This window comes from Pongo abelii, chromosome 11 (assembly GCF_028885655.2).
Source record: "Pongo abelii isolate AG06213 chromosome 11, NHGRI_mPonAbe1-v2.0_pri, whole genome shotgun sequence".
Classification (NCBI taxonomy): Eukaryota; Metazoa; Chordata; class Mammalia; order Primates; family Hominidae; genus Pongo; species Pongo abelii.
Window position 1 is genome coordinate 79,847,980 of NC_071996.2, and position 18,968 is coordinate 79,866,947.

Genomic DNA, 18,968 nt, shown 5'->3' on the forward strand with positions numbered 1-18,968 from the left:
CATCCATCATTCATTTATCTACTGTTGAATATTCCATAAATAAGTGAATTGCCTACTACAGAGCCAATCACTGTAGTAGTCTCTGGAGACATAAGAAACATAGTGAACAACACAAATGTATGATAGATTTTTAAAGAAAAGGTTGTTACCTTCAAGAATATTAAAATGTAAATACAGTGATTATATGACATTCTAATTCAGCACTTTAGTTGCAGGGCCTATATAATTTTAGTCAATGTATTCAACTTCCCTACATCCCAGATTAGGGAGAATTTACCCTCCTAAGTTTGTTAGGGGAATGAAATCAGGAACATAATGTACTTGGCCCATTACAAGGTATACAGTAGTATTCAATAATGTGAGTGACTATGATGAATTTCCAGCACCTAGCATTGCCTGGCACATAGGAAGAGTTTGGTAAATAACTTTGTTTGTTAAGTGGGAGAGAAAGGAAATTTCACATCAATCTGGATAGTTAGACATGCATTTGTAAAAATAAAACAAATATGTTTGTTTCATATATATAAGCATTGATTAGGCCAACAAGAAAATGTGAGAGGATATATAATAAGTTGTTGATCATGGTCAAATCTATGTAATAGGATTTTGTGGGGAAAGATTTTTTTTGTGTGTTTTACTTTATAAACTCCTTATTTAAAAATCAAGATTTTAGAAAATAAAGCTTTGGTATATTCTGAATATAATGACACATAACAAAGCTTATAGTTTATTACAATTCCTCCCTTTTAAGAGTTACTTTCTTCCCTCATGCCTGTAATCCCAGCACTTTGGGAGGCCGAGGCGGGTGGATCACAAGGTCAAGAGATGGAGACCATCCTGGCCGACATGGTGAAACCCCGTCTCTACTAAAAATACAAAAAATTAGCCGGGTGTGGTGGTGAGCGCCTGTAGTCCCAGCTACTTGAGAGGCTGAGGCAGGAGAATCACTTGAACCCGGGAGGCGGAGGTTGCAGTGAGCTGAGATTGCGCCACTGCACTCCAGCCTGGTGACAGAGCGAGACTCCGTCTCAAAAACAAACAAACAAAATGAGTTACTGTCTTCCAGCCGGGCACAGCGGCTCACGCCTATAATCCCAGCACCTTGGGAGGCCAAGGCGGGCGGATCACTTAAGATCAGGAATTCCAGACTAACCCAGCCAACATGGTGAAACCCTGTCTCCACTAAAAATACAAAAATTAGCCAGGCGTGGTAGTGCACGCCTGTAGTCCTTAATACTTGAGGGGCTAAGGCAGGAGAATAGCTTGAACCCAGGAGGCGGGGGTTGCAGTGAGCAGAGATCATGCCACTGCACTCCAGCCTGGGCGACAGAGCGAGACTCTGTCTCAAATAAAAACAAAATTAGCCGGGCATGGTAGCATGGGCCTGTAATCCCAGCTACTTGGGTGGCTGAGGCACGAGAATTGTTTGAACCCAGGAGTGGTAGGTTGCAGTGAGCCGAGATCATGCCACTGCACTCCAGCCCGGGTGACAGAGTGAGACTCTGTCTCAAGAAAAAAAAAAAGTCTAGATCAGAAACTGCATAAAGCCACTTCAACCATAAAATCTAATATCAAAATGTATTCACAGGAACAAGTTCAAGTTGATCACTAAAAAACACGCAAAATTTTAATTTGAAAGTTTTATGTAAATTCAATATTTAATATCATTCCTAATACTTCATATTTTATCAAAATTAGATACTTAAAACATTACCACCACTTAGATGCCTCCAAATATCTTCTAGTTTACCCTACTATGCTGCACAAAAATGATTATTTTCTGTAGGTCATGATATAAAGGAGAGGGCCTGATATAGATAATAAAGTTTGTCTGCCACCCATCTCACCCTAGGACCCTCATTCTCTTCTCCCATCCCATACACTCCCTTTCTCATACCAAAGAGTCAGGGCTGCAAGTGTAGACCATAGCCAAGGTTCAAGTCTGTGCCCTACAGGGTCAAGGACTGGAAAAGTGGTTTTTGTACCTGAGACACAACTGGACCTTAAGTTTATTTATTTATTTATCTTTTGAGATGGAGTCTCGCTCTGTCACCCAGGCTGGAGTGCAATGGCGCGATCTCAGCTCACTGCAACCTCCGCTTCCCGGGTTCAAGCGATTCTCCAGCCTCAGCCTCCTGAGTAGCTGGGACTACAGGCACCCGCCACCACACCCGACCAGTTTTGTATTTTGAGTAGAGACGGGGTTTCACCATGTTGGCCAGGCTGGTCTCGAACTCTTGACCTCAGGTGATCCGCCTGCCTTGGCCTCCCAAAGTACTGGGATTACAGGCTTGAACCACTGCACCCAGCCAGCGATGTGATCTCGGCTCACTGCAAGCTCCGCCTCCCGGGTTCACGCCATTCTCCTACTTCAGCCTCCCCAGCAGCTGGGACTACAGGCGCCTGCCATCACGCCCGGCTAATTTTTTTTTTTTTTTTTGTATTCTTAGAAGAGGCGGGGTTTCACCATGTTAGCCAGGATGGTCTCGATATCCTGACCTCGTGATCTGCCCGCCTCGGCCTCCCAAAGTGCTGGGATTACAGGCGTGAGCCACCACGCCCGGCCTTTTTTTTTTTTTTTTTTAGGCGGAATCTCGCTCTGTCACCCAGGCTGGAGTGCAGTGGGGCAATTTCAGCTCACTGAAACCTCCGCCTCTTGGGTTCAAGTGATTCTCGTGCCACAGCCTCCCAAGCAGCTGGGATTACTGACGTGTGCCTCCATGCCCGGCTAATTTTTGTATTTTTTTAAAAGTAGAGACGGGGTTTTACCATGTTGGTCGAGCTGGTCTCAAACTCTCCACCTCAGGTGACCTGCCTGCCTCCGCCTCCCAAAGTCCTGGGATTACAGGTGTGAGCCATGGCGCCCGGCCAGAGCTTGTTTAGACAAAAACATAAAAAATAACTAATGTCTAAAAACAGCATACAGTCAGGACGGACAAAAAATCTGGACCAATACAATGGGGAGGACAGAAAGATGTGAATAAATGGACTGACGTTTCATGTTCCTGGAGAGAATTTAGTATCCCATCCCACACTGTTTCGCAATTTAACATTAACATTTATACAAAAGTTATTAATTAGAACAAAAGTTATTGATTAGAATTAACTTATTAGAAAAACCTGGACAAACATACCCTAAAGTGCAGCCAGGTGATCACTCTTCTTGATCACCTATGTAATGTCGCACAGGGTACTCTGGTGCGAACAGCACTTTCCAAAGGTCTTTCATTTTGCATTTTTCTTTGTATCCAGAATTGATAAAGTTACCAGGACTATTTCACACTAATTAGACTTACAAAATCTTAACACTAAATAGACGCTAAGGCTATACATTCTTCCAATTTCTCAAGTCTATTGTACTGGCCATCAGGAGTACCTGGATACACAGAATATAAGAAAGTTTGCGAAAAAGGCATCAAAGCAACAGGAGGAGTCTGGTTTGAACGGTTATTTCATCCAAATTACATTAAGGACTGCTAACTGGTTTCTGCCCCACAAAAGTACCCTTTGTTCATGTTTCCAAACTATAACACAGGTCCTCCTGGAGCAACGGATAGATAAATTAACAAATTTTTAGACTTTGCGCTCCCCTTTTCCAAACTCCAAGTCGACCACTCCCCCATTTGTTAACAGAAATTTACTATAACTGATTAGATTTCTAACCTTTCCTAGGGAGAGCCAGTTCAATTCTAAAAGAGTTGGTCACATGGGTTGCTAAATTAAAATATAAAGCATTTCCTAACAGGGAAGGGAGGCTGGTCAATTGTGGTTATTTTTATCAGTAACTTTAAATATGGATCCATAGATTATCAATTTATGGCTGCCGTGGGTGTTAGAAGATGACCTAATCCCATCCCCATTTTCATTTAAAAAACTGAAACTACAGCTCTGTAAAATCAAATGATTTAAAATCATCTGACTAGGCCGAGAAAGGATTAGCTCTCTAGAGCATTACGGTAACAATCATTCGCAAACAGGTAGCATTATCTGGCGACCCTGCTTTTCTGGAAATCTTGTCAATTATTCAGTTCCTTAAATTCCGTCAGCTACAACAGATGCATCAGCTCTTTCCACACTAACTTGAAAGAAGCACATTAGAAAATAGTCCTGACTTGTTTCTTGAGATCAGTAACTAATGAACTGACCTCCACCAGTCCTGCCTCAGGTCGTTAATGGTAAAAATTCTGTATGTCAGCCGCGTTTTGAGGCCTGTCCAAGGTGCTTGTGATTCCCACATGTCGGAGTCGCAGGGCTTTTCAGTACATGCCCTCAGGTGGGCGCCGCAGTCACAGACACTGGTCCCCGGCATTTGCAAACAGGAAAGGTGGTCCGAGGGGCCGAGGGGTTTTTCTTGCAACCTTTAAATTACAAGCAAGAAAAACGTGGGTTTTATTTCGGGCACAGGAATAGAACGAATTCTGAAATGGAGACCTAAAGGCCTGCGTGGGGAAGGAGGGACAAGCGCGAGAAGAAAGGCAAAGGCCTTCCTCTCTGGTGACGCGCGATCACAAGGCGTTCTCTCTACGTGGACGCTCACCATTGGCGGAGACCGGACTGACGTCCCGGAACTCGCCCGGACGCGAACGGCGGCAAAGGCGCTTTTGCCGTGGAAGCTGGCGAGGCGCGCGCGCTCCCGCGGCACGCCACGCCTCCGCCCTCCGCCCGCCAACCCGCTGGTCCAGTCCCTCTTCGCGCCCGCTTGGCTCCGCCCCCTTCCCAAGTCGCTCCTCCCCCAACAGACTGGCGGCGCGCGGAAAACGCGTCACGTGACGACTGGCCCCGCCTCTTCCTCTCGGTCCCATATTGAACTCGAGTTGGAAGAGGCGAGTCCGGTCTCAAAATGGAGGTAAAACCGCCGCCCGGTCGCCCCCAGCCCGACTCCGGCCGTCGCCGTCGCCGCCGGGGGGAGGAGGTATTAGGGGGAGAGCGGGGGGTTGGTGGGGAATGGCCGGCGTGGGGGGCCTGGTTCGGTGGGAGCGGGGAGGCCGGGTGGACCGGGTCGGCCGTCCCGCGCTCTTGCGTTGAGACAGGCTGTGGGAGGGGGAGGGGAGCGGGACTTGGAGACCTCCTCGGGGCCCCTCGTCCGCCTCGCCTTCACTTTCGGCTGCACAGGCGGCCCCTTGGAGGCGCGGCTTGGTCGGGGAGGCCTCGGGAGGGAAGCCGGCCTGCCGGTTGCGCGGCCTCCGAAGCGAGGCCGAGGGCGGCATGGCGGGCCCCGGCGAGAGCGGTTGGGAGGAGGTGGTGGGGGAGGGGAGGGGACGAGCAGGCACATCCGGGCGAGCGAGCAAGCGGGCGGCGGCCACATTGACATTGATCCGCCGCCGCGTTACGAAATGGCGCATTGGCCCGCAATGGCCGCCGCCTCGCTCTGCCGCCGGGAAAGAGAGCCTGGGATTGGAGGGAAGAGGGCGGAGGCGGCCCGGCAGAAAAAGCCGCAAATGGCCTCGAAGCATGGGGAGGTATTGCTTTCGCTGAAGTTCTGCCGACGCTTTTCTAGGCCTTTTACGGGTCTTCTCCGCGAGGAGAAGTCGATAATTGGCCTTTTCTTTTTTTCGCAGCATCCTGTTGGAAATACGAGATTGTTAAAAACTTTGCTGCTTTAAAATACTTCCTAATCTATTTTTGCTAAAGTACTTACATTACACTTCTCAAACCGCCATGTGGGCGAAGGACTTAGTATTTGAGAACTTGAGTGTAGATGGGAAAAACAACCCAGCCAGCTCCTTGCCGGCTCCGGCCGCTAAGGAGGGTGGGTGGAGAAGAATTTGAGTATAGATGTTAAGGAATAATTTAAAAATGTTTTTTATCTTCATGTTTTCCCATTCTTTGAGTCGGCTCTGGTTGTAGTTTCCTGGAATTTTATTTAGAGGACTGCAACCAGAGTTGAAATTTTCACGTTTTTGCAGTACATTTAATGTGGATCCTAAATATTTTTGTCGATTTCGTTATTGTCAATCGAATACATTTATTCAAGACTTGAAAAGATGAGATTACATGAATTAATTAATGCTTTAGGCTATTAATGTTTTTTTCTAGCATGTGACAATCTCTTCACATTAAATGCCTTAACATCTCTACCTCTAGGAGACACAGGAAGACATTAGAATGTAAATGTGAGCCCCCTTATTTAAGAACTTCGGGTGAAGGAAACCTTAGTGAATGCATGCATTAAATGACAGTTCATGCAATGTGTTAAAAAGTCTTGACTAAAGTATAATACAACTTCAAGACATCTTAATTTTTAAAAATCTCAATTTTTGTTTTGCTGTACTCTGTTCTTATAGTGAGACAATACATACCATTCCTAATGTAAGTCCAACTTGCCAGTTAGTTGTGACTCTTAAAATTGAGTTGTAAAGTGCAGATTTTTGCAGCATATAACAAACATGGGTTATAGAAAGCTATTTGGTCGGCTTTTTTTTTTTTTCTCAGTTTTTCTGGGAAATGCTGGTTTGGCTTAGAAAGCAGTGAGTTTCTGTAAGTTTGACATTCAGAACTTTTAGATTGTTCTTCATCACAGTTTTGAGTTTAAATGCATGGGCCGGGCGCGGTGGCTCACGCCTGTAATCCTAGCACTTTGGGAGGCCGAGGCGGGCGGATCACGAGGTCAGGAGATCGAGACCATTCTGGCTAACACTGTGAAACCCCGTCTCTACTAAAAATACAAAAAATTAGCTGGGCGTGGTGGTGGGCGCCTGTAGTCCCAGCTACTCGGGAGGCTGAGGCAGGAGAATGGCATGAACCCAGGAGGCAGAGCTTGCAGTGAGCCGAGATCGCACCACTGCACTCTAGCCTGGGCGACAGAGCGAGACTCCGTCTCAAAAACAAAACAAACAAAAAAATTAAATGCATGTTGGGATGTAGACTGAGAAGAGTTGAAATGGGATAGATGCAACACTGCTTCTCCAACAATTTAGTGCCTTAGAAAATGACTTCTTCTTAGCAACTTCTAAAGTAAAGGTTCTCAGACAGTTGTAGCTTTTAAAAAATGAGGGATTTTTTGATTCAATTGTCTTGGATTTCAATTTAGTTGAAGTGATGTTGCCATTTGAAAGGCTGGTTATAGGTTTCCTTGACATAAGTTAGCCCCTTTAACAGTTGAAGTCTATTTCTGGTCAAAGTTTTTGTTGTTTTTTTTGAAACGGAGTTGAGCTCCTGTCGCCCAGACTGGAGTGTAATGACATGATCTTGGCTCACTGCAACCTCCGCCTCCTGGGTTCAAGCGATTTTCCTGTCTCAGCTTCTCGAGTAGCTGGGATTACAGACGCCCGCCACCACGCCCAGCTAATTTTTGTGTTTTTAGCAGAGATGGGGTTTCGCCGTGTTGGCCGGGCTGGTCTCGAACTCCTGACCTCAGGTGATCCATCTGCCTCGGCCTCCCAAAGTGTTGGGATTACAAGCATGAGCCACCGCGCCGGTGTCTGGTCAAAGTTTTAACTGGACAAAGTGTTAACTGTCACAGGAATTTGATGTTGATTTTACTACTAACAGTACATGAAAGGCTCTTCGTGCATCTTAACAATTCATCTACTATAAGATAAGAGTATTGGTTCTTTCTCTCAGGGCCATGATCCAAAGGAACCAGAGCAGTTGAGAAAACTGTTTATTGGTGGTCTGAGCTTTGAAACTACAGATGATAGTTTAAGAGAACATTTTGAGAAATGGGGCACACTCACAGATTGTGTGGTAAGTTACTAAGAGAACAGAAGGGTTCTAAGGGGTGTAGAGAACGGGTGGAGGTGTTTTCAACGTTATGAAACTTTTTATTTTGTAGGTAATGAGAGACCCCCAAACAAAACGTTCCAGGGGCTTTGGTTTTGTGACTTATTCTTGTGTTGAAGAGGTGGATGCAGCAATGTGTGCTCGACCACACAAGGTTGATGGGCGTGTAGTGGAACCAAAGAGAGCTGTTTCTAGAGAGGTATTTTAATAATACATTGTGTAATATGTGAAATTGTTGTGAAAGTTTGTTTCTTAATATATTACTTTATTTGTAGGATTCTGTAAAGCCTGGTGCCCATCTAACAGTGAAGAAAATTTTTGTTGGTGGTATTAAAGAAGATACAGAAGAATATAATTTGAGAGACTACTTTGAAAAGTATGGCAAGATTGAAACCATAGAAGTTATGGAAGACAGGCAGAGTGGAAAAAAGAGAGGATTTGCTTTTGTAACTTTTGATGATCATGATACAGTTGATAAAATTGTTGGTAAGTAGCAATTTATGGTAACTTGAATGAGAAAGTAAAAGTGGTTTTTCTGTTTTGAACTAAATTTGCTAAATTGCTTGTAATTTTCTGTTGCGGGTAATGGCATTTATAGTGTATAGTCAATCTTCATAGTGTCTGCTTGTGTAATCAGTATCCAGATCAAGAAATAAACATGAACACATCAGAATGCTCCTTCATTCCCAGAGTCACTACCTGATTATGTCTTAATGGGTTACATAATGACAGAGGGTATCTCATATATGTGTTTTTCCAAACATAAAATAACTTTTTGTTTTGTTTGATTAAAAAAAAATTTAGTTCAGAAATACCACACTATTAATGGGCATAATTGTGAAGTGAAAAAGGCCCTTTCTAAACAAGAGATGCAGTCTGCAGGATCACAGAGAGGTGAGTAGGACCATACACATGTACACAATGGATGTGAGTGGTGTTTGTAAGGTTCTTAAAAATCTCCCTTGCCTGTGTTAAAGGTCGTGGAGGTGGATCTGGCAATTTTATGGGTCGCGGAGGAAACTTTGGAGGTGGTGGTAATTTTGGCCGTGGTGGAAACTTTGGTGGAAGAGGTAGGCTGTTTATCTTCTAAGTACATGGATACCTGACATTTCGATAAGTTGAATATATTATTTTAATTCATTTCTTGTTTTTCCTCAGGAGGCTATGGTGGTGGAGGTGGTGGCAGCAGAGGTAGTTATGGTGGAGGTGATGGTGGATATAATGGATTTGGAGGTGATGGTAGGTGGCTTATTTTCATTGATGTTTGATATTTTTCTTTACTTACTGAAAATTATTTATTACACTTTTCTAATTTTAGTTAAAACTTGAGTGGCGTAATGGTTAAGGTGTACTTCCAAACTGTACATGGAAGAACAGGAACCCTTTTTCCCCTGGAGATACAACATTAGCTGCTCTTTTTCAGCAAGTAGTAGGGGTTGAGCTAGAATTGTTTTATTAAGTCTGAGACTATATTTTTCTTAGTGAAATTTTGTAAAATGAAAACTGATTTTTTTTTTTTTTTTACTATTAGAAGATGGTTAAACATTTACTTTTCATTCTTACTAGCGCAGATACTTGATACTCTATTCTTACTAGGTATTTCCAGGCTTCAGAGTGTTAAATCAACTCATTGGCTTATTTGCCAGTGGCTTAAATGTAATATAAAACCAGAGTTGAGTAATTCTAGCTATTCAGGAGGCTGAGGCAGAGGGGTTGCTTGAGGTGAGGATTTTGAGACCAGTCTGAGCAACATAAAGAGACCATATATCTAGAAAAATAAAATTGGGGAACATGGTGGCACATGCCCATAGTCTAGATACTCAGGAGGCTGAGGTGGGAGAATGGCTTGAGCAGTTCAAGGCTGCATTGCTGTGGTTGCACCACTGTACTTGAGCCTGGGCAACAGAGCAAGACCCGGTCTCTCACACACACCAGAATTGAATAACGTGACTATACACTTAGGTTTTTGTGTGGTCTTGTTATTTGTTGTTTGTTGTTTTTTTAGGTGGCAACTATGGCGGTGGTCCTGGTTATAGTAGTAGAGGGGGCTATGGTGGTGGTGGACCAGGATATGGAAACCAAGGTGGTGGATATGGAGGTGGTGGAGGATATGATGGTTACAATGAAGGAGGAAATTTTGGCGGTGGTAAGCATTCACTTGTTTTATTTAAATGTTAAATATTCAGTGTTGCTCACGGTTCCCATGACACATGTTTGAAAAGTGTTAAAAGTTAGTGTTTGATCAAATTTTATGTTCCATAAGAAAAATACTAAAATGGTGGGTAGTTCAAATTTTCTTGACTTTGCTGGTTATTTAGTAAAAAGTACTCAGCGCTCTCTCTCTTTTTTTTTTTTTTTTTGAGATGGAGTCTTGCTCTGTTGCCCAGGCTGGAGTGCAGTGGCATGATCTCAGCTCATTGCAATCTCCGCCTCCCGGGTTCATGCGATTGTCCTGCCTCAGCCTCCCTAGTAGCTGGGACTGCAGGCACATGCCAGCACGCTCGGTTAATTTTTTTGCGTTTTTAGTAGAGACGGGGTTTCACCATGTTAGCCAGGATGGTCTCGATCTCCTGACCTTGTGATCTGCCCGCCTCTGCCTCCCAAAGTACTGGGATTACAGGCATGAGCCACTGCACTCAGCCAAATGTACTCAATTTTTAGTTGAGTAGTAGAAAATGGACATCTACCAGTATTCAGTACATGTTTTACACGTAAAAGATTGGGAGTTTATTGCCAAAATTTTACTTAACTCGTTGGTACTTTTAAACTGGACAACTGGGAATAAATTGTTTGAATACTCCAGACATGTTGAAGTGAGCAGGTTGCCATCTAGGGCCCAGGTTAACAAAGTACTTTGGGTTTTAATATGTCACAGGTGGTTGAAGCGTTTAAGCAAGCAAGTGTAGGTCATTAACCCAGAATACTGTTAAAAGCTTTCTTATGAATGTACTGTTTTGTTGGACCTAATTAACATGTCAATGACACATGAGTGAAGTTTTAACAAGTTAGAATGCCTTCTCATTGTTTTAAATGTTATACTGCTTCAGAATCATAGTGAGTGGAACACTGGCAATTTTAATGGTGTTAATGGTAGAGAGAACATGTGCCTAGAGGTCAGCATTTAATATAAACAAAATGTTGATGGTCTTTTAATATCCTGACATCAGTTATCCCAGGTGGTGCTACCACAGTGATGTGTATAAGCATGCTACCATAATTCTCAAAAGGTAATAGTTACATACGTTAAAAGGGGAAAATGATGATTGTGTAGGTAAACCACACATAAAACCTTTCTGATTTCAGGTAACTATGGTGGTGGTGGGAACTATAATGATTTTGGAAATTATAGTGGACAACAGCAATCAAATTATGGACCCATGAAAGGGGGCAGTTTTGGTGGAAGAAGCTCGGGCAGTCCCTATGGTGGTAAGTACTTTCTTAAATCAATTCTTCAGAGCCTTTTTAATTTAAAAAATGTGTATACTTCTTTTAAAATACTGTGTATATTTTCAGGTGGTTATGGATCTGGTGGTGGAAGTGGTGGATATGGTAGCAGAAGGTTCTAAAAACAGCAGAAAAGGGTAGGTATCTTTAAATTTTTATTATGATGATAAAAGAATATGTGGAACTGTTCACTGAGTGTAATAATTTTTTTATCCTGTATTATTCAACAGGCTACAGTTCTTAGCAGGAGAGAGAGCGAGGAGTTGTCAGGAAAGCTGCAGGTTACTTTGAGACAGTCGTCCCAAATGCATTAGAGGAACTGTAAAAATCTGCCACAGAAGGAACGATGATCCATAGTCAGAAAAGTTACTGCAGCTTAAACAGGAAACCCTTCTTGTTCAGGACTGTCATAGCCACAGTTTGCAAAAAGTGCAGCTATTGATTAATGCAATGTAGTGTCAATTAGATGTACATTCCTGAGGTCTTTTATCTGTTGTAGCTTTGTCTTTTTCTTTTTCTTTTCATTACATCAGGTATATTGCCCTGTAAATTGTGGTAGTGGTACCAGGAATAAAAAATTAAGGAATTTTTAACTTTTCAATATTTGTGTAGTTCAGTTTTTCTACATTTTAGTACAGAAACTTTAACAAAATGCAGTTTCGAAGGTGTTTCCTTGTGAGTTAACAAGTAAAGAAGATCATTGTTAATTACTATTTTGTATGAATTTTGCTAAAGTTAACTGTAAAGAAACACCTGCTGACTTGCAGTTTAAGGGGAATCTATTCTCCCCATTTCCAAACCATGATATGAATGGGCGCTGACATGTGGAGAGAATAGATAATTTGTGTGTTTGCAATGTGTGTTTTAGATAAATAGGATTGGGTATTTAAATTAGCATTTGTGAATTTAATAGCATTAAGATTACCTTCAAATGAAAAAAATATCAAAATTTATATTTGGTTTTTGTGCATTTTCTTTTAAAATGTAATCATGATTTTAGTGTGTTAGACTTGCTGAGTCCTAGCTGTGTTTAGAACATCTCTATTCTACATTTACCTTGGTCAAATTTGAACTGCTGCCATAGGTTTTGGGTGTAAAGAATGTTTACTGCCCTCCATTTAAATTCTGAAAAGGGATAGTGGATGTTTTCCCTCTCCTACGTTAGAAACCATTCTTAAAAACTTTTGAAAATACAGAACCATTAAGCCTGCTATATATCTGAGCAAATTAGTGGGTACCTTTTTTTTCTTCTTTAAAGCACAAGAGGCCCATAAATCTTGAGTTACTTTCCTTAAATTCTTTTTTTTTGATACAAGTTTTCAGAGCAAGAGAATAAAAATCATGCGTTATTAAACCCCTAACTGGCTGGCATGCTTTCCTGTTTGTATTCTATACATTTTGCTGGATGAAACCAAGGATAGTTTAGGTATAACTGTCCAAAATAACCTAACTGCAGCAGAAATGTAGCACAGTTGCTTAGTACAGGCTTCTCACTTCCTACAGACCTGAATTCAAATTTGGATAGTCTTGAGTTCTTAAATTCCCAAAGAACACACTGTTATTTCTTGTGTATATTTCAACATAAATCACGTTGTTACCAATTTGTTGGGAAGGCCCTGGTTGAGAAGAGTTTTAGTTAATAAGGTCATATATACATATATTAATATAAACCAATGTCTACTGTTTTGCTCCAGCTAGTGCTTACAATTCCATTCGAGCCCTGAATATGTGCCCTGCTGTTATTCTTCCTTTGGTAGTTGAACGTTGAATTCAAGTCTTTTTGTTCTAAGACGTACTAAGCAAACAAGCAATAAAAAGGGGAATGGGGCGTGCTAGTGTTTGAATATGCTCTCTTGTTGCTCTAATTCTGTGCCTCTGTGCATTAATATTTGGATGCATGCAATGCCAGCATGGAAATTGGTCTTCACACATACTGCAGTTTTCCAGAAACATTCACAAACCAATAAATGTAACAGACATTCCATTTGTTAATGGGCATATATGTGAAAAGCAGTGTAGAAAATAGGCTAATATTAGAAAATGGTTAAGTCCTTAATAACTTCAAGTGTGGTTATTATATAATGGACACTGTCAATGTTCATAACTTAAACCTGGGTACCTGGTCAAAATAATGCTTGGGAAACATTAAAATTTAGCTAAATTGTCTCAAGTTCTTTTATTCATATAAATAAAGTTTAAAGGAATGGGGGAGATTAACATTTCCTGTTTTATGTTTGTGAAATTGTTTGACACAACCTTGACAGTATCCTTTAATGGCATGAGGTTAATTGTACTGTTAACCAACTTTCTATGTTCTGGAACTAGTATTGTAGTGAAAACATTTACAGTAAGTTGATGTTTACAACCTATAAGCAGGTGAAATCTGTGTATGTGACCTGTTTATAAGTTGTATTAGCTTAGCTCTTGTGAACAGTGTGGAAAAGTAAGCCATGAGGAGAGCGATTTAACCAGCTTTAAAGGACCTAAGATGTGCTTTTTAAGCACAGTGTGGATCACAGAAACTCCCTAAGACAGGACTTCAGCAGCCTTTTGTGTTTGGACAAGTCAGCATAAATAAAGAATGACAAGGCAGCGCAAGAGCTTCAACTACAGAGAAGTGAAGGCATAAGATACTATGATGATAGTGAGCAACTTTCCAAAAGCTAGTTAAATCTGCTTATTACAACTGAAATATCGAAGAAAGTCTAGCAGGAAGGAGCTCTTCGCCTTTTGGAACATCAATGAGAGATAGTTGCCACAGTCACTAGGTCTAGCATTTAGACCTGCAAGGAAGGGCAATAAGCATTAGGTAAGGCTTGAATTTGAATTTTTTCACTAATTAAAGAGTAATTTTTTGTAAAGCAAGGTAAGAGTAATCTTTTTGATTTGCAGGTTGAATGAGAACCCTACTTGCCTAAATGAGGAATGTCTTTCCTACCATCTAAAATACGAAGGTTTCTGGCTGGGTAAGGTTTGTAGTTGACAGTAAAACCTGATGACACCATTTGTTTCCCTGCAAGTCTACATTACATATTTCACAACTTTGTCCCGCTCTAGTAGGCACATTGGTAAAATTCTTCAACCGAAAACTACCTTGGTACCATGTCCTACACATTTTAAACCTTAGTTTTAAAAATTCCCCTGCAAAATAGCCATAAGTATCATATCAAGTCAGTTGTGACCCCTTGTGTATACAATTCATTTAGTGTCTTCAGGGTAAATTCAATTTTTGGTAAAAGAAAGTAGCTTCAGCTTTTGTGAAAACCGTTTATGTGTGTAAGCGTGACACACAACAGACTCAGTAAGCTGCCCATCCTCATACTAGGAAAACACCTTCAAAGGAACATTAAAAGTTACCAGGGCCAAGCACAGTGGCTCACGCCTGTAATCCCAGCACTTTGGGAGGCCGAGGCAGATGGATCCTGAGTCCAGGAGTTTGAGACGAGCATGGGCAACATAGCGAGAGCCTGTCAACAAAAAATAGAAAAATTAGCTGGGCTTGGTGATACACATCTGTAGTCCCAGCTACTTGGGAGGCTGAGGTGGGAGGATGCCTTGATCTCAGGCAGTCGAGGCTGCAGTGAGCTGACTGCCCCACTGTATTCCAGCCTGGGTGACCCTATCTCAAAAAAGAAAAGGTACCAGATATGGATAAAGGTTGGTCTTAAAGTGGCCTCATAAGTTCTCTTGCATATAAATTCAGGGAATTCATTGGACCAATAGGTTACATTTTCGTTCCCTTTTTGTTTTGGTTCATCTGTTAAGCAGTGGGAGCCTAATTAGTGCTCCTTTGTAAAAACATTTTCCCAAAGAATACTGAATTGCTGTTCAAACTGGTTGTTGATGGGTAATAAGGGCTGTTTTTGCTGCCCCAAAAGGGCTTAACAATTTAGGTGGTTAGTTTACTTAAAGAAGTCCTTTGGAGACAAATACTGAAAATGCAAACTAGTTTCTAAATTATCGGTTCCCTACATGAAGAAGCAGTTTGCCAGTGTTTAGTCTCAGAAAATGACTGGTTGGCTCTATTTAAATCAGAACCCAATTTCTACGCGTGTTGAAAAAGGTAACAGCCTTTGATGAATTTCCTTTACAATATCGTTTTAGTGAAGCAAACATTTTTATTTTTTAAGGGCATTGTTATTTCTAGTTTATTTCTTTTTATGAAATAAAATTATTTTATTTAAACAGTTCCATTGTCGTTTCTGAAAACTACCGTATTCTCATAAGTTGTAGCAGCAGTAAAAAAAAAAAAAAAAAGTTGTCATATAAGTGATTGGGGCAGATTTAACTGATTTTGTTAAACCAGTTTGTAAGTTACTGCTTCTAATATTACACTTCTAAAAAGCTGAATTTATACTCATGTCCTAAAGGAGAATATGTGGTAATAAAGTATATTTGTTAAGTAACTAATTGAAATAGGCTTGGTTTTAAGAGTTCCAGTATATAATAGTCACAAATTGAAACCTGACAGTATCTTGGGAGTTCCAGTAATGTCACAAATTAGTGAATAAGCATGCCAGTGTGCAAGGGTAATGTAAGGATTGTTAGCCTATCTATTCAAAATTACTTTAAAACTTAAGTATGTTTTCTGATTTTTAAGAATTCAGAAGTGTTCTGTAATGGATTCAGATGTTTCATTTGTAGTATAATGAAATGTTTACAGAAAGATAACTTTTTCATTAAAATATTTTTAGAAATGTGTGTGTTGTTTTGTCACTTCACAATGTTCATGTGACTTAAACACTATAGGTGAATATTTTGACTTATTTTACCAGTAAGTAATAAAACAACAGGAAACTTGGAGTGAGACTTTATCAGTTATTTTTAAAGATGTGATTCTATTATATGGGAAACAAGCCATGGGAAATAGGCATGGAAGAAAAAATATTTTTTAAAGTTATCAGCACTTGTTGCCTGAAATAACTTAGGTCTTGAAAGACAATATATGAGATATTTGGGTGATACATGTGAGGAGTCTATGAACCTTTCGGGGGAAAAAAGGATAAACGAGTTAATGAATAGAAACAGACTAGGAGAAAAAAGTGGTTGCTAGGGAGAGGGCATTGCAGATGTTGGAATTACCTAGTTTCTTGATCTTGAAAGAGGCAGTGGAGTGGTTCAGTATTGTATGGTGAGAGTAAGTTGGGGAAAACCTTTCATGAGATTTAGTAGTCTTAAACTACACTGCTGTTTGACACAAAGGTAAAAGGGTAAGGATGATGTGGGTAATGATCATCTGTTTTGCTGAATTCATTTGTGGGGGTAGGTCTTCGATAATTTTTTTTTTTGAAATTACAATGTGTGTATTTGTTTTTCTAGCTTTAATAGCTGTTAAGCACATTTTCCCAATATAGTTTTTTCAAGTGAAATACTTTATAAGTTGAAGCCAGCTGAGGATTCTTGGCTAGCTGTTAGACTTAATGCAAACTCATTTTGCTTGTATTCAAACACTGGTTTCATATTCTGTGCAGTTAAGTAATCTTAAAGAATGGCGTGTCTAGGCTGGGTGCGGTGGCTCACACCTGTAATCCCAGCACTTTGGGAAGCCAAGGCGAGTGGATCACAAGGTCAGGAGATCGAGACCATCCTGGCTAACACAGTGAAACCCTTTCTCTACTAAAAATATAAAAAATTAGCCAGGCATGGTGGTGGGCACCTGTAGTCCCAGCTACTCGGGAGGCTGAGGCAGGAGAAGGGCATGAGCCCGGGAGGCGGAACTTGCAGTGAGCAGAGATGGTGCCATTGCACTCCAGTTGGGGCCACAGAGCATGACTCGTCTCAAAAAAAAAAAAAAAAAAAGGCATGTCTCGTAATTTCACTTTAATACGTAGGTCCTGGAATAATAAAGGACAAGTGTGGACTTATTTCCAACAAAATAAGTATATTTACCCTTGTTTTCTTAGAATAAAAGGACATTGTTATATAAACTGCAAAACATTCAGAAAATGATGAAATGAGTCTTCATGTGCATGTCATAGACGTAAATGTAAGGATTGTTTTCTTTTGCAAAAATTGGATTGTTAAATACATTGGGTTGATTTTAATTTTGAATTGAATATACTACAGTGCCAAGGTTTAGGGGGATGTAAGGTGGTAATAGGTAAAATAAGCCATTTTAAGCTTAACACATTTTCAAAGATCCTAACACCAGGTAATGGCAAGGGTGCATTGAAGTGTACATTGTGCACAGTTCTGAAAGCTAGCTAGGAAATGGGAATTAACCCATACTGTTAAACTTTTATTGGTAAAGAAATAGTAACTGGGTGAAGGGTATACACAAGGATGTTGACAGCTTGAAAATGCCTTAAGATATATGAAATAGTTATGTTCACTACATCCATATATATAGCCACTAAAGGACTTCTCATCGTAGATAAAGGAATTGCATAAAATGTTTAGCTGTATCTGGAGGCTCCAGGTAACTTAATTTTTTAATTGTATTACTATGATGTTCAGTAAATGCTGAGTGAACTTAACATTCTTTAAAATATATCAAAAGAGGCCGGGCGCGGTGGCTCACGCCTATAATCCTAGCACTTTGGGAGGCCGAGGCGGGCGGATCATGAGGTCAGGAGCTCGAGACCATCCTGGCTAACCCGGTGAAACCCCGTCACTACTAAAAATACAAAAATTAGCTGGGCATGGTGGCGGGCACCTGTAGTCCGAGCTAACTTGGGAGGCTGAGGCAGGAGAATGGCGTGAACCCAGGAGGTGGAGCTTCCAGTGAGCCAAGATCACACCACTGCACTCCAGCCTGGGCGACAGAGCAAGACTCGGTCTCAAAAAAAAAAATAAAACAAAATCTATATATATGTATCAAAAGAATTCTGATGGGTTGTTTATTTGAAGTCAGTGGTCTTATTTCTCTCAATAGGTACTGAAAGAAAATTCGTAGGTTTTTGTTACTGTGATTCTTGTGTCAGATTTTATCAGTAAGAAATGTAAATACAGAATGTAAAAGCAGTTTTGTGAGCTTGGGCAGGTTACTTGGCTCCTTTTTAATCCCGTGCTCTCTGGAAGATTGGTATGCCAGCAGGCCCCTTAGAATGTTGATTTTTACATGGTGTGAGATACAGGTGAGATTACTCAAATGTTACATGAAAATAATTACCAAAATAAGTTTATGACTTAATGTACTTGAAACACTAAATTAGGTCTAATGGTGGGTCTGATTTCTAACGTTGAAGTTGTGATGCATAAGTGATAATGTGGTTTAAATTGTACTTTAAGACAAGTACAGTGAAATGCCAGTGGTTCGTTGCCTGGAATATTGAAGGAAATGTTACGTATTAGTAAAAATGAAGAAGAAACTTTCTTCCCACCAAAATTCTTAGACTTAAAAACTATACAGGTTAAGAACTCCTGTTTTTAACCTGATTCCCTCCCCCCCACCTCCACACACACACACACACACACACACACTTTTTTTTTGGTAAAATGGATTTATAATTCCCTCCCTTCAATAAATCAGAAGGTTAAATTCAATAGCTTAAAGAACTTAGTACCTGTCTTATGGACCCTAAAGATAGCATCTTGGTAGTGCTGGATACTGTCTTACAAGGATATCCTGAAGCATACCTAAAATTTTAATGGGTGATAAAAGTTAGGTCAATGTCTTAAGCGTTTCTCCCCCACCCCCCAACATAGGATTGAAGTTTTCTTTTGTTTTTTGTTTTTTTGAGACGGAGTCTCGCTCTGTCTCCCAGGCTGGAGTGCAGTGGCGCTATCTCGGCTTACTGCAAGCTCCACCTCCCGGGTCCACGCCATTCTCCTGCCTCAGCCTTCCGAGTAGCTGGGACTAC

General features: G+C 40.9%; 1 protein-coding gene across 6 annotated transcripts; it reads left to right on the top strand.

Moving 5' to 3' along the window:
- Positions 1–4,571: 4,571 nt before the first annotated feature.
- Positions 4,572–15,080, top strand: HNRNPA3 (heterogeneous nuclear ribonucleoprotein A3). Of its 6 annotated transcripts, none has more exons than XM_024242905.3 (11): positions 4,572–4,912; positions 7,564–7,686; positions 7,775–7,921; positions 7,998–8,208; positions 8,527–8,616; positions 8,700–8,792; positions 8,881–8,961; positions 9,728–9,868; positions 11,026–11,148; positions 11,236–11,303; positions 11,397–15,080. In XM_024242905.3, exons 1-10 carry the CDS (start codon positions 4,841–4,843, stop codon positions 11,286–11,288), a joined length of 1,134 nt encoding a protein of 377 aa, XP_024098673.1. In that variant the 5' UTR covers positions 4,572–4,840; the 3' UTR covers positions 11,289–11,303; positions 11,397–15,080.
- Positions 15,081–18,968: the final 3,888 nt, after the last annotated feature.